The 27182-nt window shown below is 45.3% G+C and overlaps 1 protein-coding gene across 3 annotated transcripts in view; it reads right to left on the bottom strand.

Moving 5' to 3' along the window:
• Ubr2 (ubiquitin protein ligase E3 component n-recognin 2) overlaps positions 1 to 27182 on the bottom strand; it is a 79869-nt gene that overhangs the window by 18127 nt on the left and 34560 nt on the right. For all 3 annotated transcript variants that reach the window (XM_040729669.1, XM_040729668.1, XM_040729667.1), the window contains exons 14-34: positions 25825 to 25953; positions 24789 to 24972; positions 21554 to 21615; positions 20294 to 20404; positions 19281 to 19346; positions 17907 to 18029; positions 17764 to 17827; positions 16885 to 17009; positions 15825 to 15877; positions 13566 to 13668; positions 12715 to 12763; positions 11369 to 11523; positions 8851 to 8953; positions 8648 to 8757; positions 8470 to 8550; positions 7663 to 7841; positions 6869 to 7068; positions 5771 to 5864; positions 4862 to 5023; positions 3118 to 3221; positions 1012 to 1090 (exon numbers count right to left, since the gene is read on the bottom strand). In XM_040729669.1, the coding sequence (XP_040585603.1) occupies positions 1012 to 1090; positions 3118 to 3221; positions 4862 to 5023; positions 5771 to 5864; positions 6869 to 7068; positions 7663 to 7841; positions 8470 to 8550; positions 8648 to 8757; positions 8851 to 8953; positions 11369 to 11523; positions 12715 to 12763; positions 13566 to 13668; positions 15825 to 15877; positions 16885 to 17009; positions 17764 to 17827; positions 17907 to 18029; positions 19281 to 19346; positions 20294 to 20404; positions 21554 to 21615; positions 24789 to 24972; positions 25825 to 25953 (2336 nt within the window). The remainder of the gene's footprint in view (positions 1 to 1011; positions 1091 to 3117; positions 3222 to 4861; positions 5024 to 5770; positions 5865 to 6868; positions 7069 to 7662; positions 7842 to 8469; positions 8551 to 8647; positions 8758 to 8850; positions 8954 to 11368; positions 11524 to 12714; positions 12764 to 13565; positions 13669 to 15824; positions 15878 to 16884; positions 17010 to 17763; positions 17828 to 17906; positions 18030 to 19280; positions 19347 to 20293; positions 20405 to 21553; positions 21616 to 24788; positions 24973 to 25824; positions 25954 to 27182) is intronic.

Below are 27182 nucleotides of genomic sequence, written 5' to 3'. Positions count from 1 at the left end.
GGGGCAGCCACAGCAGACAGAGGAGCAAGCTTGGGAAGACAAGGAGCTGTGGACTCCAGGAGCTGACTGCTACAGGACAGAAGTCCTCACAGTACACAGGGTATTACTTAGAAGAAGTGCAAAAATGGACCATTGGTTGACACCCCTCCAATGATTTTATCTGACAAGGAGGTATTACTGAATTCAAAACACGAAAATGGGGCTTGAGTTATATAGCTCGGTTGTAGGACACATGTCTGGTATCCCTAGGTCCCGAGTTCAATATCCAGCACAGGGTCACAGGAAGGCACAAGGAAGGTTATGGGGACAGGACGGGCAGACTCCACAGGCATTGCGTCCTTATGTCCCTCCGCTTACAGAGAGGGGAACGAGGCAGTCACAGAGAACGAGCAGTGGTGCCAAGCAGCCTGGTTCTAGACCCGGACTGGACTTTGTGATTGGCTTCTGGGCTCGACAAGGCAGGGTATTCTGGTTGGGAACCTGGTGACTGAGAGTTTGGTGGGTCCAAGAGAAAGGAGGAAATCAGAAGAAGCCTGAGACTGACCAGTGGGCAAGCCGAGTAGTCTGGATTTGGATGATTTGGATGCTGTGATCATGTGATCATGCCAGGGAGACAGGGACACAGTGGCTGTTACCCTGTGGAGCAGCAGGCACTGACCAGAGTAAACCTCTACATGAGTGGTTCTCGGCCTTCCTAATGCTGCAACCCTTCCCATGTTGTGGGAACCTGAACCATAATATTTTCTTGTTGCTACTTCATTACTGTAATTTTGATACTGTTATGTTGCATAACGTAAATATCTGATATCAGGATATTTGCTATTTGTCTCCTGTGAAAGAGTCATCTACACGCTCTTACATTTTTGCTAGATTTCATGCAGTATGTGAACTGCAGAATTCAAGATGGCCCTGGTAACATTCCACCCTCAGTCCCGAAAGCCACACTCCACCAGCAGCTTGTATAGCTTTTCAAATGAGCTAGATTTAAAGGGAGGAGTATCTTATACTCACTTAGGATGAAAATCAGGTCTGAAGCCTTCTGGGACCTGTATTTCACTCATGTCTTCTACGTTCTCTGTAGAGGAAGTGTCTGCAGAAATAGGCATTTTATATTATTCACTACAACACAATCTTTATGTATTTCAACCACGTAGGCAAATAAACTAATGAACAAATAAATAAACCCTGAAAAAAATTCCAATTACTACACACTGCCAAAATGTCCACACATAGAGTAACAAGTATTCCTGTGGTTGACCAGCGCACTATCTGTAGTTGCTCAAGCTGACCTCATAGCACAGCCACAAACTAGAACACAGGCAAGAGGATGGTGCTGTGTGTTGAAAACTAATGATAGATTCCTGTCCACACACTTTCCCACAAGCCCTGAGTGCAGAGCAGGGTCTAGGAAGTTCGGTCCTGCCATGGGAACTAATGCTATCTCAACACTCAGTCTCCCCATGCAGGGAATCCATCACTGGCGGAGAGAGAGGTGTTACATAAACATGAGCTTGTGTGTTCACAAAATGAAGAGTCAAGTGCACTTTACTGCAGCACAGACAAATGGAATGGATCAGGTTCTTTATTTGTATTGTTTTCTTGAGCCTGGGTCTAGCCAAGGATGGCCTTTTATGATCCTTCCGCCTTAGTGTCCCCCCTCATCACAGCTGAGATGCTGTGAATGTGTGCCACCCTGACTAGCTCATATCAAATTCTAAAATGGGAGGTTTCATTTCTTTATTATTTGTCAGGGTCCTCCGGCCATCAACCGGGTATGGCTGCTTCACGTACTCATAAGAGAAGATGTGACTCAACCCTCACAGAGAGTACGTGACTCTGGACCACCCTACTACCTGCCAAATTCCAGAAACAGACCTGCAGCTTATCTGCCTAGTCACTAGGGCATAGGCTTGAACAATAGAAGGTGGAATGTGAAAGATAAAGTTAGAACCTGCAGTTAGGTTACTAGAGGACGCAGGATGACCTACCCCTCCCAGTGACCTTCGCTCCGCCAGGCTCACTGCAGCTGCAGTTAACACTCCCATTCCTTCCCCTCCCCCATTCCCCGTATAAACCCCTTTAGGGTGAAATAAAATTGTCACCTTAATCAGAATCCTGTCTTGGCGTCCGTCCTTGTGTCCCCTGCCCCCCATCTTTCTCCTAGGTGCCTACCAAACCCAGGTTGAATGTCCTGTGGGTCGGGACATTTATTTATATACTTTATTTTATTTTTTGAGATAGGGTCTCACCATGCCACTATGCCTGCCTGACCTTAAACTCACAGAGATCTGCCTGCCTCTGCCTCTCCAGTGCTGGGATTGAAGGCATGTGCTACTATGCCCAACCTATTTATATTTCCTTAAAGATTTGTTTATTTTATTTTAGATGTATGTTTTGCCTAGTTTGTGCACCATGTGTATCTGGTGCCCACTTGAGGTCACAAGAGTGAATTAAGATTCCCTGGAACTGGAATTGCGAATAGCCACCACATAGGTCCTGGTAATTGAACAGATATTTTAAGAGAGCAAACAGTGCTCTTAACCACTGAGCTATTATTCCAGCCCCTATTACACATATTTTTAAAGATCTCTCCCTTCCCTCCTCGCCCCCCTGTGTATGAGTGAATGCAGATGTGCACATAGGTCCCAGAGGCTAGAAGAGGATCTTGGAAGCCTGAAATTATAGGCAGCTGTGAACCTGAGGTTTGGGTGCTGGGAGCTGAACTTGGGTCCTTTGTCAGAGCAGCAAGTGCTCTGAGTTATTGAGCCATTTCTCTAGATTCTCGTTTTATAATATTTAAAATGATTTTGTTTGGAGACACATTTTCCAACCAAGTTATACTCTGGAGGGAAAAGAAAACAGGTTACCAGGGCTGGCGAGATGGCTGAAGATCTGAGTTGGATCCTTATAACCCATATGGTGGGAGAGAACCAAACAGAACCAACTCCTAAGGTTTCTTCTGATTTCCATATGTGCAGCACAGTTTGTGGGTGTGCACGCACATGCATGTTCATGCTTGCTCTCGCTCTTTCTCTCAAACACACACACACACACACACACACACACACACACACACACACACACACACACACACACACACGCATTCCCAGCACTTACCAGGGGCACTGTCCTCTTTCCTGAGTACCCGCAATGCTTTTATCTGCTGAGATATTGTTCTAATCCACTGGGTCAGATCTGGTTGGTCTGAAAACTTCAAGCCCCTCCAAAGAAAAGAAAAAAGAAAGGAAAAAAGTTATGAAAGCTTTCTTAAGTAATACATGCATTTTAGACATATTTCAAATATTTCAGAACCAAAGCTATGGGGTAGGGATATGGCTCAGAGGTTAATTAAGGGCACTGGCTGCTCTTACAGAGGACCCAGGTTTGATTCCCAGCACCCACATGGTGGTTCACAACCACCCGTCATTCTAGAGAACCCCATACTGTCTGGACACAGACACACATGTAGGCAAGACACCATACACATAAAATAAAAATCAGAAGTCAGGTCAGGGAAAATTTGTTGTATTAAAAACAAAAAAATCTGTCTTGTGAGATGGCTGAGCCAGTAAGGGGCTTGCTGCTAACCCCGTGTGGTGGCAGGAAGGAAGAGACTTCCAGAAGCAGTCCTGTGACTTTCACATGGCGTACCCGGGGTGCCTCCAAGTGTGAGGTTATGGGTTAAATGCCAGCAACAAAAGCAAAAGACCCAGAACAGATACTGGCAAAGGAAATGAAGTTATGTTCTGATCGATGATGGTAACATGATTGAAAGTGCCACTTAGTTTTAGTAGTGGAATATGGCACAATTTCTTACTCCTCACAATCACCACCACCACAAACATTCCCACATGCTTAGTGACAAACTTAGCAAAGCCCTTACTGTAAGATGCTCACAGCATCCCACCGGCTGCTCCAAATCATCCCAGGACTGACTGTGCTTGTGTGATGCACAATGAGACTGAGCTATGCAGTCTGAGCTGGGTCCCGAGGTCCAGAGCTGACCCTTGACTCAGTTATGTCAGAACAGTCCAAAGACTGTTCCGTAACGTTCTTCAGTTACAGCTACGTCATCACTAACAATTATGGGAAAGAAACCAAAAACCTAGCCAAAGCCACAGGTAAAATCAACCAATGTAATTTTCCTCACAGGCAGTTGATAATGCCTAGTTCAAACACAGGCTAAGTTAGTACCATGATGCGCCTTTGATTAGAAAGCACAGATTAAATGGGAACCTGACAATAAATATAAATGTTTTTTATTTTATTTTTACTTTCTTTTATTTTATTTTTTATTTTTTTGGTTTTTTGAGGCAGGGTTTCTCTGTATTGTTTTGGAGGCTATCCTGGAACTCACTCTGTAGACCAGACTGGCCTCAAACTCACAGAGATCCTCCTGCCTCTGCCTCCCGAGTGCTGGGGTTAATGGCATGCGCCACCACTGCCTGGCCACTTATTCACTTTTAATTTTATGTGTGTGGTGTGTGTGTACCCATGTATGCCATGGAAACAGATCCACTTGCCTCTGCCTCTCAAATGCTGGGACTAAAGGTGTATGTTACCACACCCAGCAATAGACTGAGTGTCTTTGGGAAGGAAGTATGAGGGACCATCTTTAAACAGGCTCTCTAGAAATAAGGAAGATATCACATTAAATCTTTTGTAGCACTTAGGATGAATAAAAAAAGTTGTATTTTAGCTCGTTCCCTTTTATAGACCACAGGCAAACCCCACAGATCTGCTAGAAGAATGACAGGTAACACATTTAGGAGGTTATCTGGGCTGGTCATGCGGTTGCCCAGAGCCGAGTCTCCCACCTTGGTAAAGCTGTGGTGCATGCACTGGGCTGGGAAGAGCTTACCTGCCGAAAGCACTCCTTGGCGGGAGCAGCAGGGGGATCACGGTGTTGCTCAGGCACTCACAGAGCGGGCACAGGAACTCCCCATTCTCTACATCATAGCTAGTGTGCAAGCGCAGTCGCTGCTGCCTTCGCTGCTCTTTAGCTTGAACGGAATCGAAATACCTTCACAATTAGAGAACAGGGGATGCTTACGTCAGCAGGAGGTGTGAGCATCAACACTAAGTCATCTTCCTCAAAAACTAAAACGTGAATTGTTTTAAACACAGGCAGTATGACTTCTGTTGAGTTATTTAACTCCTCACAGTGGAGTTGGAATCCTAACACAGAAACATAAGCAACAACAAACCCTGACTCATCTAATAGGCATCTCAGAATTGAGAAGACACGCGTCTCGGTGCTCTCATTGTCTGGGGCAGCCACAATAACAGTCAGCAGTCTGGAACCACACTGCTGAGGAGCACACGGAGCCCCAGGGCAGAGCATGGGAGGGTCCCCCTCTAGGCAGACAGTCACTACTCGGGAGCCTCAAAGCATGTACTAACACCTTTGGAATCCAGTGCTGCTCACCTTGGACCTGAACAAAGAATGCACTGCTTATATAGCCTATATCAGACAATCTGCCTTTCTGTCCTTCCCGCTTGTTACCTAATGGAGATGCATTCTCTTCTCTGGAGGGATGAAGGGGACTCTGATGCCAAGCCACACTAAGATGTACCGAGACTCTCAAGTCTCTTATAGCCCCTTTACACTCACTACAAAGAGTACTTATTTATAGGCAAGTGTATAGCAAGTTTGCTAGTGTCTTTAGTTCTTTCTATCCTCATCCCCAGAATGAAGCTTCCTTTGCTTTAGAAGTCAATTCTGAGCCTTCAGATGGCTTCTTTTGAGTAATATAAGAATATAAGTTACCTCTGCCAACAATGGGCGTGCATAACGTGCCCACAGCTGCCAGTGTGTGTTCCGCAAGACAGATCAGGGTGCATGAATAACGGATCATATTTTTCTGCATTACAAAACAAACAAATAAAAAACAGAACTCTAAGCATTTAACTTTGCTATGTCAACATGTATACTTATGATTTGTGAAGACCTGGGCGAGGAAATGCTAATTTACTCTGACTTTAGATATCACCAATTTATGCAAGACTCTGGTAACCTAAAAATTGAGGCTCGTAAGCCGGGCAGTGGTGGCATACGCCTTTGATTGCAGAACTTGGGAGGCAGAGGCAAGCAGATCTGTGTGAGTTCAAGGCCAGCCTGGTCTACAGTGTGAACTCCAACACAGGCTCCAAAGCTACACAGAGAAACCCTGTCTGGAAAAACAAACAAAAACGGAGACTCTTGTAATTATCATCACCCATGGAAGTCAAACAGCCCTGTAATGTGAGGTTGAAAACACACATCTGCCTTGCGTCCCTGTCATTCTCTGGTTACACCGCATGCAAACTGCAGTCTAGACATCAAGCACCTAGGAAGATTCACCACACTTGAGCAGGGCTTCCCTCCTCAGGGCTGTGATGAAAGGCAGGTGCCCACTCCCAGCTAGCAAGTGCTCAGCCCCTGAGCTCCCTCCGAAGCACAGGGACCTGCGCATCCATGAGTTTTGAGAGATTCCAATTCCCCATCAGGCCCTGAGCTCAGAGTAAGGAATGTGTTAGGATACAGTCTCTTGGGGGACTGGAGAGGGCTCAGAGGCTAAGAGCACTGGCTACTCTTCTAGAGGTCTGGAATTCAATTCCCAGCAACCACATGGTGGCTCACCACCATCTATAATGAGGTCTGGTGCCTGTAGGTGTATATGAAGGCAGAACATTTTAAGTAACAAAAAAAAAAAAAAAAAGGCCATCTCTTACTATAGCCCCAGTCTGGCCTTGAACTCGAACTCAGAATCATGCCCAGTCCCTGGGGTGCAGGGTTTATAGATGTGAACCCTGATGCCTGTCATGGAGGCTGCTTGTATTTTGCCAGGGAAGCTGGTTACAATCTAACAGAAAAGCTAGAGCTTACCTGGATCCTGAATGAATTTGGTTCTGTCTTTTGACAGTACAGTTGACCTCTGAACAAATGCTGCCAAGACCATTGCCCTGCTTTCCACAGTGACTTCTTGTTCTTCTTGACACAATATACAGGTGACAAACTGTCTCTGTTCAGGGACCTGTGTCTGTGCTGGGCCTAATGCTGTAAGTGCTGTATCTGAAACCAGAGGGCTGTAAAAAAAAGGTTATGACTATATTGAATGAGACTAAGAGTTTCTCTATAACCATTAAATGATAGGCTCCAGACAGGTACATGTTGAACCACTGGTTTTCATAATATGAAGTGGTAGGAGCCGTTCATGTGCTTAAAACCGTCTCTAACCTTCAGAGCAATCTGCTTGCACACATACCAGCCTACAGTGTTTGTTCTTTCCTGAATGTCAAAGGTTCTCTAGGCAGATACACGAACTACCTAGAGCCAGAGCTTTCTTTTTGTGTGTGTGGAGCCGTGTGTGGGTGGCAGGACCTTTCCCTGGTCTGGGGCTTGCTGATTAGGTTAGGCTGCCTGGCCCTAGGGACCTGCCCTTCTACCTCCCCAGCACTGGGGTTACAAGCGGGTATCAGCACCTGGCTGTTTCCAGTGAATTCTGTAGCAAACTCGGACCTCTGCTTGTTTGGAACACAGTTACTGGCTGACCTTGAATTACTTCCCTGGCCTAGAAGTGAGCACCATTTAATGGAGACTACTTCTACTTGATTATTTTAGGATTAAAAGCAAAAGGAAGACCCAATGGTCAAGAGTCTTAAAAGCCATTGTTTGTTTACCTGTCGTCAGGAGTGGCAGAGGCAGAGGCGTCCAGCTCTACGGTCTGCTGGAAGAGCTCTTTGTTCTCATCAATAAAGTGCCGCTGCATTTCCGACATCTGAGCCATGATTTTCTCCCGGCGCAGTCTAGCAATCTCTGCTTTCCTTTTCCTCTCTGCTTTGTCTTTATCTCTTGAGCTCTGGAATGATGCTCCATTCAGTTAGATTCCTAGAGGCTATGGACAGTCTTTTCCCCTAAGCAAAGCATCTGTACTGTGGGCATTAATTAAGATCCACTCCACTCTCTTCTTATTTAAATGTAAGAGTCAATCTAAGACTAAGGGAAAAGAAAACTAGAAAACTGCCCCAAGTTAATAGATACATCTTTTGGAGTCTAACCTTTGTGAATAATATCAACTGACTTACTGCAGAGAAACTTAATTTGTTCATACTGACCTGCTAAAGGATTTTTGTACTATAGTTACCCTCCTCCCCTTTATTGAGACATGGTTTCAATATGTAATAGCCCTGGCTGGCCTGGAATGAGTTACATAGACTAGGCTGGCCTTGAACTCAGAGATCTACTTGCTTTTGCTTGCCAAATGCTAGAGCTAATAATGGAATACGCTGGCATGCCTAGCTGTAGCTTGTTTTTTTTTTTTTAACTTGCTTTTTTCTAGACAGGGTTTCTCTGCATATCCTTGGCCATCCTGGGAACTCCATCTGTAGACCAGGCTAGCCTAGAACTCAGATCAACCTGCCTCTGCCTTCAAGTGCTGAGATTAAAGGCGTGGTCACCACCGCCTGGCTTAGCTGGCTTTTTATTACCTCTTCCATTATGGTTCCTTCTGTCTCTGCCACAGGACTGGTGGAAGAACTCTCTCTTATCTTCTTAATTGCATTAAACATCTGGAAAAAAATTGTTATCCTGAAGTTAAGAAATCTTATTACAAATAACAAGTATTTACTATTTCTCACAAGATGCACAGCAATGTGGAAATATTACCTTTAACAACCACCTAATCATGTCTTTGTGGACTTCAAGGGAGGGAGCGTTCTGCAACGTCTCCAGCATAGCTAGAATGCTTGGGGAGTTATTCGGCGCATCACCAGGTTCTAAGAAAGAGAAACAGAAGGCACCATAACAGCTGCTATGACGTAAAATCAATTACTCGGTGAGAGCGGGGAGCATGGAAAGACTACACATACTTGAGATCTTCTGAGTGAAGGTGAAGGTCTCCACATGCCCTTCCGTGGCGTTTTCCAAATGGTGTTTTTCTTCTTGGAGGGCCATCCCGATCAAGTGCAGCACCTTAAGCAAAAATTCTCACGTTTAGAGAACAAAAAATAGAAAATCCAAAACACAAGTATTTAAAAAAGAATTTACCATTGAGAAATGACAAACCAGAGACTAAACATGATAATAACAAATCTCAATTGTTTATTCAGTCAAAGGGGTCAAGCTCATACCCTAACCCTGAATTCATGCAAAGACGAACAAAATTTCCCATTTCAGCTAGGAAGAGATCTCAAGTGTGAATTCTTAGGGCTCTCTCCACCTACTGCTGTGACAAGCAATATATGCATATACGTAATTTCTTTTTTTTTTTTTTTTTTTTTTTTTTTTTGGTTTTTCGAGACAGGGTTTCTCTGTGGCTTTGGAGGCTGTCCTGGAACTCGCTTGGTAGTCCAGGCTGGTCTCGAACTCACAGAGATCCGCCTGCCTCTGCCTCCCGAGTGCTGGGATTAAAGGCATGCGCCACCAACGCCCGGCGCATATACGTAATTTCTAGCTTTGTCTCCTACCTACACTACAACATTGAAAAACAAAATCTAACCAGGTGGCCAAATTTAAGACTTGAGGCATCTAATACACACTTACTCATCCTGATAATACCAACTTCTCATCTTCAAGGACTACATTTTCCTTTTTTGGTTTTTTGAGACACGGTTTCTCTGTGAAACAGTGCTGGCCGTCCTAGAACTCACTGTAAAGGGAGACTTTTTCCTTGAGAGAAGCCTTCCCGCCAGCCTGGTTCTAGAGCCGCATCAGTCCCAAATAAACACACAGGAGGCTATATTAATTATGAAGCTGTTGGCCTTGCTTGTTTCTTACTGGCTACCTCTGACTTAAGTAATTACCCCATAATTGTTAATCTAAGTATTTCTCTTACCGGAGAATGGTTCCGGGCTTCCTACCCCCATGGCATTACATCTTGACTCTCTTGTGTTTCTCCTTCCCAGAGTCCTCCTGGACTCCTAGTCCCTCCTATCTAGATTCCCTATAGGCCAGACAGTGCTTTATTGACAAATAACAGGACTTCCCCAACAACTCACTCTGTAGACCACGCTTGCTTGATTTACCTGCCTCTGCCTCCTGAGTGCTGGGATTAAAGGCAGGCATCTGCTACCACCTGGCTAAATTTTTTTTGCAAAATATTTTAATGTAATATAATTACGTGTCTGAGTGTTTGACTTTATGTATGTCTGCGTACCACATGCCTGGTGCTCGAGGAGCCCAGAAGCACTTGAGGAGCTCCAGATGGTTGTGAGCCACCAGGTGAGTTGGAAACTGAACCCTAATCTCCCAAGAGCAGCCAGGGCTCTTAACCTCTTGAGCCATCTCTCCAGCCCCCTAAAGACTAAATCCTTGAAATAGAGATACTTTTGTCTTGAATGCCATAGTTTATTAAGTGTTTATAGTTCTCCCCACTGTCTCACAAATATTCCTGCCATGTGTCTGAAGGGGATGGATGTGAGGTACTCTAGCTTTCCCTCCACACAGGGCAACTGGTTGCCTTGCAAGAACTTGATAGAAGAGTGACAGATCTGTGTGGAGGATGAGCACTGTTCATCCCTGCTTCATTAGCCCCACGGGTATTTTCTCACATAACAGCAGCAGTCTCCAGGGTACCACAGCTGCCTGTGTTTACATCTTACATACACGCAAGGGTGAAGTTTACACACATCTAAACCAATGACATACTTAAGCCTGCGGAGACAGTCCAAGAATGGCAGCTGCTAGAGGAAGGCTTGCCTTCATTAGAATTCTTGCTTTTCCTACTGTCACATCATATTCTTACGGGAAGTCTTCAGAGACAATGGTATCATCTTTCTAGCCTACAAACAGACAGCTTCCCTCTAGAGCTCTGAGGTTATAAGTACTGGATGTACAGAGCCTGGTATAAGGCGAGGCACACAGTGGGCACTTTCCTGACTGAATAATGATGATGTCACCAGTAGGGGAACAGAAGTTAGAAGACCCTCGTTGAGACTCAGCTTCCCCACCGATACTGGATAAAGCAACAGCTGCTCATCGAGCCTGTGTGGATCTGATCACTTAAGACTGACATTAAAGCTGTAAAGTAAAACCGGCTCTGCACTGGTCACCTTTTAGTTACAGGAACCGAAGTATCCATGTCCCAGTGTCTTTAACTGTGAAATACGGACACTGATGAGCTAATGGTTCTTTGAATGAGGATCATGTGTGAAAGCATCTATATTCTGTTTGTAACCCAGACTGTGCAAAGGCTGGGATCAAGGGGCTGAGACAGGCTGGCTAATGGGACCCAGTTAGCCATAACCACCTGGTGTAAAAACATCAGGAGGCACGTGGTTCATCAGAGACAAGAGGAGAAGGTACTAAATTATCATGTGGGCCTCTTTTTTCCATTGAGTTAGACAGTCTTTTTTCAGCTACAGAAAACTGAAATACACACAGACCTACCCTTTGTAGCATAGACTCCGACCAGGCAGATCCATGATGCTCTACAGCCCACTGCAGAATTGTTCCCATGATGTATAACATGACATCACATTGCAAAAGGTTAACCAGACTTGCAAATAAGGGGCAGAACGGAGGCAAAGCTGGAGGAGGAAGTGCTAGGAATAAAGCAGAACATATTTGTTTGAAGCAATCATTCCTCTCTGTGTAGCCCTGGCTGTCCTGGGACTTGCTATGCAGACCAGGCTGGCCTCAAACTCAAAGACTCTCCATGCCTCTGTACGGGATAAAGGTGTGATCCACCATACCTGGCTTGTTAGGTACTTTTGATAGTCTTCATTAAGGGACAATTACTAGCACATATCTTTTAGCTGTATTTTACATTCTCAATGTTAACCAAATGTACAACGACAGCTATATATTAAAAAAAGAAAAACACAACCCCAGCTATATATGAAAAGCCCCTCTTATCTCCAGCAGTGTTTAAGATCTCCATAAAACCACTGACCACACAGTGACCTGGCACAGACTTCTCTGTGCCCTGTTGCGTATTTGTGTGTTCATGTATGTGGTACGTGTATAAGCAGGGGTGTACATGTGTGTGGAGGCTAGAGGTTGATGTTGGATGTCTTCCTTGATCACTTTGTGAAAATATTATACACCAAGACAGGATCTCCATATCTGCCTAATCTAGCTAGCTGGCTTGCTCGGGGGTATCCCTGTCTTTGCCACCTCCTGCTTGCTGAGATGTAAGGTGGGCCACCAAAACACTCAGTTTTTTTCCCTAGCCATTTATTTATTTATTTGTTAATGCACGCTGGTGCTTTGCCTGCAGGCATGTCTATGTGTGGCTGTTAGAATTTGTGGAACTGGAGTTACAGACAGTGGGTAACTGCCATGAGGCCCTCTGGAAGAGCAGCAACGCTCTCAACTGCTGAGCTGCCTATCCAGCCCACCCACCCATTTGCATATGTCTTATGGAGATGTGAACTATGGTCCCATGTGTTATGCTTTCACAGGTCATCTTTCATCCCTGTCCTGAACCCTTATCAAAGCACAAGCAGCATCGCCGGGACCAGCAGCGGAAGGACGTGCTGAGACATCTGCAGGCACAGATGGGCACACTATGCCACTTCAACCCTTTCCAGATGTTTGGGGAGGGAGTGACATCTCAATGTGCAGTACATCTCACTACTAATGTATTCATTCTTCCTCAGAACAGGAGAAAGTTCACATGAAAAGCTATTCTTAAGTCTCCCACCCTTCCAAGGCTGATCACTGTGGCCAACAGAAAGCAGTGTTTTGTCAGTGAGAGCCTGATGCAGACTTTTGGAAAGAAGATCAAGTACCTGCATCTTCCCTGTTTTGTCTTTTCAATTTCCTTTGAGCTTCTTCTGCCTAACGGAAGACAATGGAATAGGAACAAGAATTACAATACATAACATTAGCATCTGTTTTTAACCCCCTTAAGAATAGGCCTTGAACTGATCCTTCTGCCTGGATTCCAGACAGGAGCCTGGAATTGGGTAGATGGTTTCTACCTAATTAATGTTTAGTACTCCCCGCAATACTTATACATCAAGGTGAATTCTTTTTTGTCAGTTAAAAGAATCCTCAAACATGTTCTTTAAGATTCAGGGAAAACAGGTACAAACTGAAAACTTAACTTAGGCTTGAATGCTATAAAATGTATCAAAACAAAAAATAAGAACTTCACAATCATTTTTATTTTTAACACCATTTATTGAAAAAGTACATTAAATGAAGACTGCAAGCATGCAAGTCTTTGAAATGACTAGGAAAATTGCATAAAGGCCAAAACCCATATCAAACTGTACCAAGTCTGAATGTGTGTCAAGCTGGCTAGTCAAACTTGATTCAAGTTGAAAATCTATTCTCAGAAGTCAAGAAAAATGACCTGGGGATGAATCGCAGTGGCAGATTGCTTGTGAGCACATGCAAAGTCCTGGGTTTGACCCCAGCACAGATAAATAAATAAGCAAATAAAGTTAGGTGTGTACATGCGCATTTGAACTCATTCACCGATACACAGACAACATGGTGAAGGCCCTACCGTGTTAGACCCATGGCAACGCTATTTGTGTGCCCCAGGATCCCTTTCCAGTGTGTGAAAGGCAGCACAAGCTTGATCTTCACGGAAAACACACTTAGCATTTCCTTCTGCATCGAGCTCCCTTACCTTGGACTGTTCTGCCCTGGAGAAGTGGTAGAAATACAGGTTGAACTCTTTGGCACACTCTGGCTTCAGTTCATACATGCCCCGACCTGTCAGCCCAGGTTTCCTACGGAGGAAGAATGTTATTAGCAAAGTCACCCATACCAAGAGGCTTAGTTCAGGAAGCTGGAGCTGTCACACCCACTGCTCTGTGGGTGGACATGACACTGCACACCCAAAGTCCTCGCTGGAGCCGTCGGGTGCAGCACCTCCACTCTGAGGTGGTTCTGACTATCAAAGTGCATGGGATGGAGATGTAGCTCAAAAGTCCAACAGAACAGGTTCAGAACCACAGCATTTCTAAGCCTCTGGATATCACTGTGCATGGTGTTAACTTTTCTGTTTTAATATGTAATATGGTCTAAAAAAAACTTCTATAGGACAAATTCCATTAAAACACCTGAGTGAAATAACTCTCTACAGTTAAAAATCAAGAAACAGGGAGAGAGTATTTAATATAGTGAGCCCAATGTGTCTACCGTAGGATGGGGATGAATGGCTGGGAAGAAAATGACACAAGGTGTCATGATCTACAAATGGTCAATAAACACAGATACTCTCCCTCGTTGGCTGCACAGTGTAAGTGGAGGTAAGGCAACAAGTCCACTACTCACTATACACACAGTGTAAGTGGAGGTCACCTACTCACTATACACACAGTGTAAGTGGAGGTCACCTACTCACTATACACACAGTGTAAGTGGAGGCAAGGCAACAAGTCCACTACTCACTATACAGACTACAAAAGTGGAGCAGGCTGGGAGCAGCTCAGTGAAGTGGTCACTAGTCCTGAGTTCAGTCCATAGCAACATCTCCCCTCCCCCAAAGCGAGCAAGTGCACACACTGGGTGTTGACCAAGCGCAGGGACTAGCGGGAGTTATGGCCTGCTGGGGAGTTACTCATCAGGACGTAAGCCGTGCTTGCCTATGGGTCTAACAGTTCTTCAGAGAGACGCTCTGCTAGTCGCGATAAAGATGCCCACGATGCACACTGCCTGCTGTTGACAGTAGGACATCTGAGCACTAACATCAGCAGAGGAGACGAATTCCTACAGTGCTTGATGATGGAGAAGCGGGATGAAGTGGGCTCCATGTGCTGACAAGGCACCGTATACTAACCCACCACACCCCATTGTTTACCTCCGGAAGAGGCAATGGAGGGTGGCGATGGGGTGCAATGTAGAGAGCTTACTTTGCAAGCATCAGGACCTGAATTACACACTAAAACACAAAACAAACCCATTTCCTAGCTACTTAGAAACACATAAACATGCTACAAATACTGAAAAACTAAGACTCAGATGCAGCTGGATGGCTGGGAGACGGTGATAACCCCCTCTCCTGAAGTTTCTCTAAAACAGCATATTGACTATTTGCTTTACATATAGTCTTTAGAGTATTTCAATAAAGACAATGCAGCTGGAGTGTGGGACAAGAAAGTGCAGGATGAAAAAATTGCCCTGAGGCTGGAGATGACTTAGCAGTAAGAGCACATGCTGCTCTCCTGGAGGGCAGCTCCCAACACCCAGATCAGGTGGCGCATGTCTGCCTACAGTTGTGGCCCCACGGAATCTGATGTCTTTGGCCCCTACAGGCACACGCATGCAGCCACAGCCACCCATCCACCCACCTCTCCTGAAAAGATAAACTGCCTCAACAAAACCCCAAAACGCCAGTATTCTGGTGAGCACATGGCAGGCGCTGGGACGCATCCCCCAAAAGCAGCTCTAACCCTCAGTTAGTTAGCACCTTCAAATGGAAACAAAGCCACTTTGATGAACTTGCTTAAATCATTGCCTAATCTTAATCCCTGTTGTTTGAAACCAACAACTCTGAATACCTAGTCTGGGGCAAGGAGACCCCTCTGCTGGTATTTACTGACTGAGTCAGGCCTCATCCTAAGAAACACCAATGAGAAGCCCAGTCCAGAATTAAAACTGGAAAAGGCCTGCTATTCTCAAAGTGACAGCTTCACCCTTAGCTTTATTAAAACAAACACACTAAGAAAAGTGATTATGGATCCTGGACAGACAGCTCAGTGGGAAAAGGCATTTGCCAAGCCTGATGACCTGTGTTCAATGTCTGGAATGCCTATCCTAGAAAAGAACGGACTTCCTCAAGTTGCCCTTTGACTTCTGCTATGTATGTTGTAGTGGGCGCAGGTACACACAAAATAAGTCAATGTTTAAAAAATTAAAGCTTCATAAAATATGACAAACTCACTTGAAATGGGCAACAGTTTCGATGACGCTTTCCATGCCAGTCTCCTTGTTCTCCTAAGGTAGCAAGAAAGAATCGTGCTCAGTGGTGTGGACAGGAGCTGCAGCACTCTGAGCAGAGCCTGGTCCAGGGGCATCCCTAACCCACATCAGAGAAAGCAGAGGCTCTTCCCGCTGAACCAGGGGCATCCCTAACCCACATCAGAGAAAGCAGAGGCTCTTCCCCACTGAACCAGGGACATCCCTAACCCACATCAGAGAATAAGGGCATCCCTAATGCCATCAGAGAAAGCGGAGGTTCTTCCCATGAACCAGGGGCATCCCATATTGTCATGATGATGTGAGTGAGCAAGCCAATCAAAAGAATCAACACCTGGAACTGCAGAGCCCTGGGCTGTGTGAAAAAGGTCAAAGGTCTGATCTATCTCAACTCTGGCAGGATATGTCGAAGAGGGGTTTTGAGGCCAGCTTGGTCTACAGAGCGAGTTCCAGGACAGCCTCCAAAATACAGAGAAAGCCTGTCTTGAAAAACCAAAAAAACCAAACAAACAAACAAAACAAAAAAGACAGTTCATTGTTAAAAAAAAAAAAAAAAAAAAAAGACTCTTCAATACTCTCCGCCAGGCTGTGGTGGCACACACCTTAATTCCCACACTGGGAAGGCAAAGGCCAGCCTGGGCTACATACAGAAACTCTGTCTTAAAAACCAAAATTAGAAAAGAAACAAAAGACTCTTCTGGTGCCTGTGAAGGAAAGTCCTCAACTGGGTTGAGAGTGTTCTGTGCAGTCATGGCAAGCTCAGAAAGACCTTAAGATGCCCGCCCTCTAGTGGACAAGAACTTAGTTCTAAGACCGTGCTCTTCAGTGTTCTATCTCTAACCCTGGTCTGCTTGCTAGTCAGAATTCCCAATGTTTTCTTCCAGTTACCCACAGTAACTCCACTAACTAGAGCTACCCACATCTTAGAGCTGTAACTTGCATGAAAGCACAGAGATTAACTTGCACACCGCGATGGATGAGTGGGGAAGCTGACTAGTTCTCTTTTGGAAGCTGTAGGCACTCACATCTTCAGGTAGAGACTTCACCAGCTCGCTGTGCGCCATGGGCTTGATGCTCAGCTGATGGATAATCTCCCGCTTGATTTCATCTGTGGCGCTCACCTGTCCAACCCCAGGACTGAATCTTTCTCCTGTCCAAAGTGAAAAGGTAGATGCAAACATTTCACAGACCTATGGTACTTATGAGATCCATACTAGTTCCTGCCACAGAGCACACGCCTCTGTCTGACACTGCTGTGAAAGTAACGAGCGGTTGTTGGGAGAAAGGCGAGAGCAGCTGAGTGTGACTCCGACTTGAGGGTGGCTGGCTGCTCTGGGGAAGGATGAGAAGCGAGAGGCCTTAGTGGCAAGCAGGCTTTCACCCTGTCCTGCTCTGGTGGCAAGGAGGGGGCCTTCCTCCCCACTGTTTGAGGGCAGGCAAGGAAGGGGCCTTCTTCCCCACTGTCTGGGGACAGGCAAGGTCTCGCCCCGTGACCTCCCTCGCCATCAGCGTTACTCCTGCCAGCTGGGTTTGATACTTAGGGCCAGAGAAAGTCTGAAAGAGCAGGGTGAATGACAGAGCAGAAGGGATCAATGAACTGGGAAAACAGGGCATGTCCTGGAGACATAGGTAATAACGAACAGACACCTGTGAGCCCAGGCCCGAAGCCATTCACACCCAGAGCCACAGAGGGAAGAAGCAAAGGGAGGGTCTAGGTACCAGCAGCTCTGCTCACCACACCGTTACTGGACAGTGCAAGCCCCACCCGTCCCCCAAGCAGCCTTTCGGTTGATTCTGCTTCAGCCATCACAGCCTTTTCAGTCCCTCCTCCTAAACCCAGGCCTTTGCAAGACTGATGGGGCACCGCTCGGGAGCTCTGCAGACGTGAGCCGGTCTCAACTCACCCACAAGCATGATGATGAGGTACAGCATCTCTTCTATTAGAGTGTTGTTCTGCTGAACAACGTCCTGCAGGAAGGGCAGGTTCAGAGGTGAGAACACAGCACACCGTCTCCTACAGCACACGGGGGAGTGACACAGGCCTTACCTTATGGGTAACCTCAGAACTGAATCTCTTCCCATAGTCGGGCGTGCTGAAGATCTGATAGAGTTCAAAGCGGCTGAGCATGATCATCAGGAAGTGATTTGGATCCATCATGGAGACACCTGTCTTTTTTTGTTTGTTTGAGAGAAAGGAGAAGAGGAAGGTCAGAGGGATATTCACTGTTAGTGAGAGATGCTTTAGTCCACCCAAGAAAACACAGCTTATCTGACCAGCTCTAAGAAAACACAGCTTATCTGACCAGCTCTAAGAAAAGATGGACACCTGCTTAGCCATAGACCCTATCTGGTGTGGCTGACAAAGGGGACAGGAATCTAAGTGGTCAAACAATCCACACAAACAATGCCCCTTAAAACCTAAAGAACACATAGCTAAGAAGGAGATACAGCAGGGACTTCTGAACAGAGAGAGCTCTGGGAAGAGAATGGCAGGTTCACCAGCTTGACACAGAGAAGGCAAGACATGCAGGAGGAGAGGAAAAAGTCACAAGTCACATGGCAACATGTAGGTCATTAGAAATGGACTAATTTGAGTTTTAAGAACTAGTAGGACAAGCCTAAGCTATAGGCCAAGCTTTCATAATTAATAAAAATTCTCCCAGTTGTTTTTAAAAATCTGTCTACAGTCTCCTACCTTCTCTTTTTGCGATTGTTTTAATTTTCTCTTAATGCCATTTAAAAAACTCTAAATCAAACTGGGTTTCAATAGCTGGGAACTGAACTAGAGTCCTCTGGAAGGACAGTCAGTGCTGGGCCATCTGCACAGCCCTGTCACATTCCTGTTGTTGCTGCTGCTATTATTAGTGTTTTTCAGACAGTCTCACCATGTAGCCAGGCTGGCCTTGAACTCACAAGTGTTGGGATTAAAGGGGTGCGCCACCAAGCCAGACTACTTTATTTAAAAATGTTATGTTTATGTGTGTGCATGTCTGACAGGTGAGTGTTATGCCTACAGAGACCAGAAAAGCATCAGATCCTGTGGAACTGGAGTTCCAGGTAGTTGTGAGGCGCTTGATGTGGGTGCTGGGAACAGAACTCAGGCTCTCTGGAAGAGCAGCAACAGCTCTAAAGTACTGGGCTATCTTCCCAGCCAAGGTTTCTGACTTTAACAACCGGGTGATTCTCCAAGGCAGACAAACAGGAGGCTATGGAACAAATAAGGCCATGTCTGGCATGCTGAATCTGACAGCTCTGGGAATCAGGGAGAAGAGTTGTGCAGGCTGCTGGCTCCAGTGGGGGAGTGTTAGTAGACAGGGCAGGCAGGAGCCAGAAATCTGGGAGTGAGTGGTAAGTGATTGGCTCAGTGGAAGCAAGACCAAGACTCCCTATTACCCTGAAGTCAGGGCTTTTAATTCATTACCTGAAGCATCACTATGTCCTTGTCGAACATCTCTCGTCTGCATTTCACATTATGGTAGTAATAGATCTACAAACAATAATTACATTAGATAAATAAACGCTGATCATTCCTCCACTCCAAGAAAAAGCGTATGTGTTCGTGTAAGCACAAGTGTGTGCCTCTGTTCATATGGATCTAGTGTGGGTTTTTAGCTAACATCATCTTAGCACAAATAAACAACTAGAGATATCCATTAATGGTCGTTACCGTTTTGTGGATCTTCCAACAACAACAAAGGACTGCTTCAGGAAAGTTCAGGGCTCCCGAAATTGGGGATGAGGGGAACAGGGGTGGTTGAGATGGTGACAAATGATGACCCAGGTTTGATCCCCAGAATTCATGTAAAGGTGGGGAGGGGCAACAAACTCCACAAAGCTATGCAGTGATCTCTACATATGTTCCCCCACCATCACTGACACACACACACACACACACACACACACACACACACTCACCTCATTCAACTTTATAGTCAAATAAGAGATTTTTATCTTATGTCACTCCGTACTTTTTTTTTTTTGAGACAGAGTCTCACTATGTTGTCCTGGATAACCCGGTAATCACTATATATAGACAGACCTGGCTGGCCTGGAATTCACAGAGATCTTTATGCCTCTGACTTCTGAATTCTTGAGTAAAGGCATGAGTCTATCTCATCTATTTTACCCTGTACTTGTGTGTGTGTGTCTGTCTATTTGTGCCATGTGTGTGGATACCCTCGTAGGTCAGAAGAGGTAAGAGAGTCCTGGAGCTGGAGTTATAGAGGTGGAGAACAACCTGACGTGGGTGTTGGGAACTGAACCAGGGTTCTCCACAAGAGCAGCAAGCGTTATCACCGCTAAACCATTTCTCTAGGCCCCAGATTCCAAACTTTCAATGACTAAGTCTACTTAAAACTATAAAAGGTTTCTCATAAAAGCTAATGAATGGAATCAAAACATCACAGAATTAAAAAACAAACAACACCCACTTACCTGGTTTACTAAGGAGAAGCCATTTCTTCTCCACATCCCAGCATGCACTTGGGCACATAAGACAAGACATCTAAGCGGATGCTCTATCAACATGGGTGGGCTCAGTTCACTCTGCGAGTTAAAAAAAAATTTTGTTCACATGTGCATAAGGAAAGGAGGTTGACAGAAGTTTACAAAACAATTTGTCTTTGTGTCAATTTAGCTAGGTTGTTTATGGTCAGCCCAATCTAGCAGTGGTCCACCTGCATGTCAAAAGAGGGCACCAGATCTCATTATAGATGACTGTGAGCCACCATGCAGTTGCTGGGAATTGAACTCAGGACCATCTGGAAGAGCAATCAGTGCTCTTAACCTCTGAGCCATCTCTCCAGCCTGAGAGGCATTTTTTTTTCTGGGACAGGGTTTCTCTGTAGCATTTTTTGGAGGCTATCCTGGAATTCACTCTGTAGACCAGGATGGTCTCAAACTCACAGAGATCCGCCTACCTCTGCCCTCCTGAGCGCTGGAATAAAAGGCATGTGCCACCACCGCCAAGCATCTGAGAGAGGTTTCTTTATGAGTGATATTTTAGCAAAGTTTGAAAATGATAAATCATCCCCTATAAAGTGGGTGGGCCATCAATCTAGATGGCAGTGTAAACAAGTGCGGTCTCCGTGCTGAGGTGCGCACGTGCACGCGCGCGCACACACACACACAAGCACGCACATGCACACACACGCATGTGCACATGCACGTCATGGTGCATGTGTGGAGGAAGAGCTCGGAATCAGTTCCTGCCTTCCACCTTGTTTAAGGCCGGCTCTTACAGCTGTGTGACCTGTGAACACCTCTAGATTCTCCTGTCTTTGTCAGCATTACAGATGCATGTGCTGCTGCATCTGGTTCTGCTGATACAAACAATTTCACCCACTGAGCACCGCCCCACCAAGTGTGGTCCTTGAAGAAGGTGCTCTGCCTCCATGCGGGACTCTGCGCTTGTGACTACAATGCCAATGGTCCTCTGGGATGCTCTACAAACTCATTTCCAACCTCACAAATGTGTGGGGTAAGATCTTAAAACGGCTTCTACCGTGTGCGCACACACAAACCTGACACAGCTTGTTGGTTCTGTTCCTCTGGAGAACCCAAACTAATAACAGTTTGTTCCAATTTGGTTTCAAACACAAGGAGAACCCAAACTAATAACAGTTTGTTCCAATTTGGTTTCAAACACAACAAGCATAATGACCAGATGTTCTTTTTAATGTCAAAGCCACTTACTAGAGGTAGGAGCTCAGGAAATTTATATGCCACTTCACTTTTGCTTAATAATACATGCAAACCTGCATGGGAGAAAAGAAACAAAAACAAATTTCTATAGGTAAAACTAGTGTTTACTTGACTCACTAGCCACCCAACTTCACCATTTAACTTTTAAAACTATCTTTGGGAATGTACCAGATTACAAATTAAGTTATAAAATACAATGTATCTATAAATGAAGCTTTTCAACAAATTTTGACAAAGGCAGTTAGAACTCATTTCATCAATACTGATGACATTTCAGAAGTAAATGCTGCATGTACAGACACAGTCAAAGCAGCTTGGTAGCAACCAAACCAATTTATACACATTATGCCAATGTGGAGGTATCTCCTGGGCCATGGGTTTCATTCTTGCTAGGAGTTGAGATCCTTCTGGTAACTGAACAGAGAAACTGGCTCTGGACTCATGGTCTATGCTGACTCTGACCTCAGAATTAAATTCCTAGAATTTACAGTTTAGAGTCAAAACCAACTTAGTTCCTACCCATGAGAGGAACATTCTAGCTCAACCACAGGCCATTCCCTTGACAGTCTGTGCTCATCAGTATCTACTGCTCTTGTTCAAGTCTTCCAGAGGCTTCCTTCACTGCTGGCCATTCCTAGCAACCTGTTAACAGTTATGCGGAAGCACCACTGTCTGCACCTTGTCTGTGAACTGTGTTTTGTTTTGGACAGGCTCTTGTTATGTAGCCCTGGCTGGTCTCAACCTTGTGCTCAGTCCTCCTGCCTCTGCCTCCCAAGTGCTGGGGTCACAGGCATGAGCCACCAGAGCCACCTATATGGACTGTTTATTTTGTTCTCTATTCTGACCACAAACAGGGTTCATCTAATACTGGGAGACGAATACTCCCAGATATTCACAGCACAGACTTCAGGGTGGTGAAAACGTGGGCAGAAATGAGTATATTTCTAGAGTATTAGTTTTTCACTGTGGATAACTATTAGCATCAGTTTCTATCCAGATAATCAGGTTTTAGGAATAAAGTGGTAAGTCACTAAGATGAAGAAACTCTTTCTGCTCCCTAGTCTTGACTAGAGGGTAGCTACGGGAGGTTATAGGAAGGAGAGTAACTTTCCCTATAACCAGAACTTTATCTCCTCTGACATGTCCTTCTTTATTCATTTTTCCCTTCTTCCTTTCCTTTCTCTTGTTACTTAGGGACAGGGTCTCACTCTGTAGTACAGGCTAGCCTTGAACGTAGGTCAGGCTAGCCTGGAACTCATGGCAACTCTTCTCCTCAGTCCTCAATCACAGGCGTTAGCCAGTGTCCACAGCATGCTGTACTATTTCATTGGTCAAATGTTTACAAATAAAAACCTCAGGAGCCTCAGTGTAAGTGGTCTCTGCCTACAAGCTGATGACCATGCCCTAGAGATGGGCGGGGTGTGAAGGGTGGGCTATCAGCCAGAGAATGTGATGATGCTCAAAACACACACTTCCAGAAGGAAAGGAGTCATCACTACTGACCCCATGACAAGAAAGTGATCAACAGCTCGATTCATAATTTAGTAACTTAGATGACATGGACCAATTCCTTGAAAGACACAAACTGTTAATACTCCCATGAGGAATGGATAACCTCAACAAGGCTATGATCTATCAAAGGAGTTGAATCAGTAGTACATAACCTCTTCAGTATACATTTAAGGAAGCCATGGTATAGAGTCTCCATAGTCTCTCGCTGAGAAATACAAAAATAAAACCATCATTAATTACAGGCTCTGTGATGGGTAACAAGAAGTTACTATTTTCTGAGTTAAGAATGAACTAAAGGAGGGGCTGGAGAGATGGCTCAGTGGTTAGAAGCACCAGCTGCTCTTCCAGAGGACCCGGGTTCAATTCCCAGTATCCACATGGTGACTCACAACTGTAACTCCAGTTCCAGACGATCTGATGCCCTCACACAGACACACATGTAGGCAAAACATCAATGCACATAAAATAAAAAACAGACTATTAAAAATAAAAGATTAGCAGGGCGGTGGTGGCGCATGCCTTTAATCCCAGCACTCAGGAGGCAGAGGCAGGCAGATCACTGTGAGTTCGAGGCCGGGCTGGACCGACAGCCTACAAAACAATACAGAGAAACCCTGTCTCATAAAACCAAAAATAAAATAAAATAAAATAAAATAAAAGGTTGCTGAAAAAACAAACTAAAGGGAACACAGTTTAAGGAGGATAAGGTATCTAGAGTCCAGAGATCTCGAAGCAACGCTTCAAGGGACCCACCCAGAGAATTAGGTACGTGCTCACAGCCTCTGACCACCCGGAGAATTAGGTACGTGCTTACAGCCTCTGACCACCCGGAGAATTAGGTACGTGCTCACAGCCTCTGACCACCCGGAGAATTAGGTACGTGCTCACAGCCTCTGACCACCCGGAGAATTAGGTACGTGCTCACAGCCTCTGACCACCCGGAGAATTAGGTACGTGCTCACAGCCTCTGACCACCCGGAGAATTAGGTACGTGCTCACAGCCTCTGACCACCCGGAGAATTAGGTACGTGCTCACAGCCTCTGACCACCCGGAGAATTAGGTACGTGCTTACAGCCTCTGACCACCCGGAGAATTAGGTACGTGCTCACAGCCTCTGACCACCCGGAGAATTAGGTACGTGCTCACAGCCTCTGACCACCCAGAGAATTAGGTACGTGCTCACAGCCTCTGACCACCAGGAGAATTGGGTACGTGCTTACAGCCTCTGACCACCAGGAGAATTAGGTACGTGCTCACAGCCTCTGACCACTGCTGGGTGTCTGCTGTAGGTAGTGCAGTGACTGCAAGTGGCTTGTAAAACAGCCTGAGATCAGTGAGGCATTCACTTGCAACCTGCTTACAAGGTTATTGCTCAATGAGCAAGAAAGAGTTTAGAGAGAGCAGCTCTGGTGGCTTGAATTTATTAGCAGTGGCATAAAAGTGAGTGTGAGCTCAGTCACTGAGATGTGTGTGAGCAGTGATGTTGGAATAAGGCCTGCAGCACAGTGTGCAGGATGTGATGCCCAAATACCTCAGTTGCTCGACACTAAGGACTTCCTATGCCTTGGTCCTCCCACCAAGTTTAGTGACTTCTACTTCCCAACAGAATGACCAACCCTCAGGATAACGCCCAGCACACAGGAGGTACTTATAAACGCCACAAATAGTCACTTGGGAGAACTTTAGGATCTTTTTTTAGGGGCGATGCTTTACCTGCCAGCAAGCGAGAAATTGGGAGGTGAATGCTAACTTTTTCTTGGGAAACACAGTATCTGATAGTTTCCACTGAGTGTCCACAAATACTGAGTGTGATTGGCTGTTCACCATCAGTAAAACCACCATGACACTGCATCAACACGGCGAGGCATTTCTTGTAAGCTTCAATTAACACTTTTTCCTAAAAAAGAGGGTTTGTAATGTAAGTTACTCAAAAGACTGAGTTGCTACAACATTGACTTAGCACCTCAAATTCCATGACAAGAAATAATAAGGACCAAACCAAACTCAGTCCTCCCTCCCAGCATGGGTCCCTTTCAGCCACCTCCTCTGCTCAGCGGATGACATCACTTATCAATAAAGCTGTGGGAATCTAGATGTTACCAGTAATGTCCTTTACCTCAGTCCATGCTGTCTAGTCTATTATCAAAATGACAACTTTCTCTTTTCAATTTCCCTCAAAACTAGCTATTCTCTCACTTTCCAGTAACTCAAAGGCATTGGCAGCCATCTCTCTGTTAAACTTCCAGCTTCAACTGTTGTCCCATCCATAGAGTAATTTTACAAACACTACTGGACCACGTCGGTGTTAGGGAGACCCTAACATCAGCCTCCCACTTCAATCAAATTATGACAGGTGCCGACATCAGGCAATCCTGCCCATCCCTAGACAATCACAGGCCTCTCATCACACAGAAAGATGCAGTTGGCCTCTGATGCAGAAATCCTTTCTCTGTCCAGCAGGTTTCCATACACTGTTCAAGTCTCACGGACGCTTCTCTGACCCAGACTGCCACAGGCTCTTATTGGTGAAGGAGGATTATGGGAAGTGGACATAGTACACGAGCCTCTCCTTGCCTTTTTAATTACACTTCAGAATGGGAGCTTGTGGCTCTGTACTGAATCCACAGGCGCAAGGGAAGCACGCTGCTTCTGAGCTAAGCTGTACAAATACTTTCTCAAATCTCTTATTTCCATTAGACACTGTCTACCCCACTCTTTCTCACAGTTCCCACCACAGGAAGGAACTCACATCCAAAGCGCACCAATCCTGCACCATTGAAATCACATGTGTCAGCTTCATTTGCAGCGTGAAGGCGGCTTCCCATTCCGGCTCCATTTCAATGTGTTGTCCTACTTGGCGTGTGATCGGATCCATTCCCTTAGAAAGCAGAGTTTGTTAGCATAAAAAACTAGTCTTTTTCTCACACAGAAACCCAAGGAGCAATGCACAAGAAATATAAACTGATTACAGAGACTATTCAAATGTAGAATTTTAAAGAGGAAGTGTCAGGAAAAAAACTAAGGAATTCAATAAATTCCCCCTAAATTCCATGTATGTATGTATGTATGTATGTATGTATGTATGCATGTATGTGTATGTATGCATGTATGTGTATGTATGCATGTATGTATGTATGTTAGAGACAGGGTCTCCTTAAGCAGACTGGCTGGACGGAAGCACATGATCCCTCTGCCTCAGTTTCCCGCGTGCTGGGATTATAGGTATGTGTCAGCACACCTTGCCAGGGCTTGTGTGCCTGTGCTGGCTGAACCCACACACACTAAGCCCTTGCTTCAGCACAGTTCCACCCGCAGCCCTTAGCAGGCTTGTAACATGTGACTCAGCTCAGAAATACACCAGACAGTCATATCAGAAGACAGCCTTTATACTTATTCACTAATATGTAGCTCAGAGGGCCAGAATGAAAACAGACAAACACCCTTTGACACAAAAGAGTGCAATTTTTCTAGGAACCAGCTAAGCTATCCTGGTGTGCAAGAACCATTTACTAACAGAGAATACAGAACACCCCTGACATTTCCCAAAAGCAATGGCCTTTTTAAAATAGTTCTTGCCTAAGTGTTTTAGAGAGGTCTCCTGCCTTCTGTGTTTGAATTGCTTACATGTTGATTTCTTTCTTCTTCTATATTCTGATTTGCAAGTAGGTAAGCTTCACAAAGAGACTGATTAAGAAAACAGTCAAGGCTGTACAGATTCGACCAAGAGGAAAAGGAATTGTGGAAACACTAAAAATAAAATAGGGGCCAGGGAGGTGGCTCAGTGGGCAGCAGAGCCTGATGCCAGCCTGAAGACTAGAGTCACTCTGAGACCCAGGAAGGAGATCTGATTGCCATGAGCTGTCTGTTGACCTCTATAGGTGTGCTATGGAATCCACTCATCAGTAAGTACACACACACCCCAACAATAAAAAACTCTGCTTTGCAACACACACACACACACACACACACACACACACACACACACACACACACACACACACACACACAAGACTGGGAGGTTTTCGGAAGCTAGGCTTAATGGTAGAATGCCTGCCTACCATCTGGGTACCGGGTACTGAGTTTTGCCATCAAGTACCTGAAAACAAC

This window comes from Mesocricetus auratus, unplaced genomic scaffold (assembly GCF_017639785.1).
Source record: "Mesocricetus auratus isolate SY011 unplaced genomic scaffold, BCM_Maur_2.0 Super-Scaffold_100021, whole genome shotgun sequence".
Classification (NCBI taxonomy): domain Eukaryota; kingdom Metazoa; phylum Chordata; class Mammalia; order Rodentia; family Cricetidae; genus Mesocricetus; species Mesocricetus auratus.
This window is presented reverse-complemented; position numbering and strand designations above follow the sequence as displayed.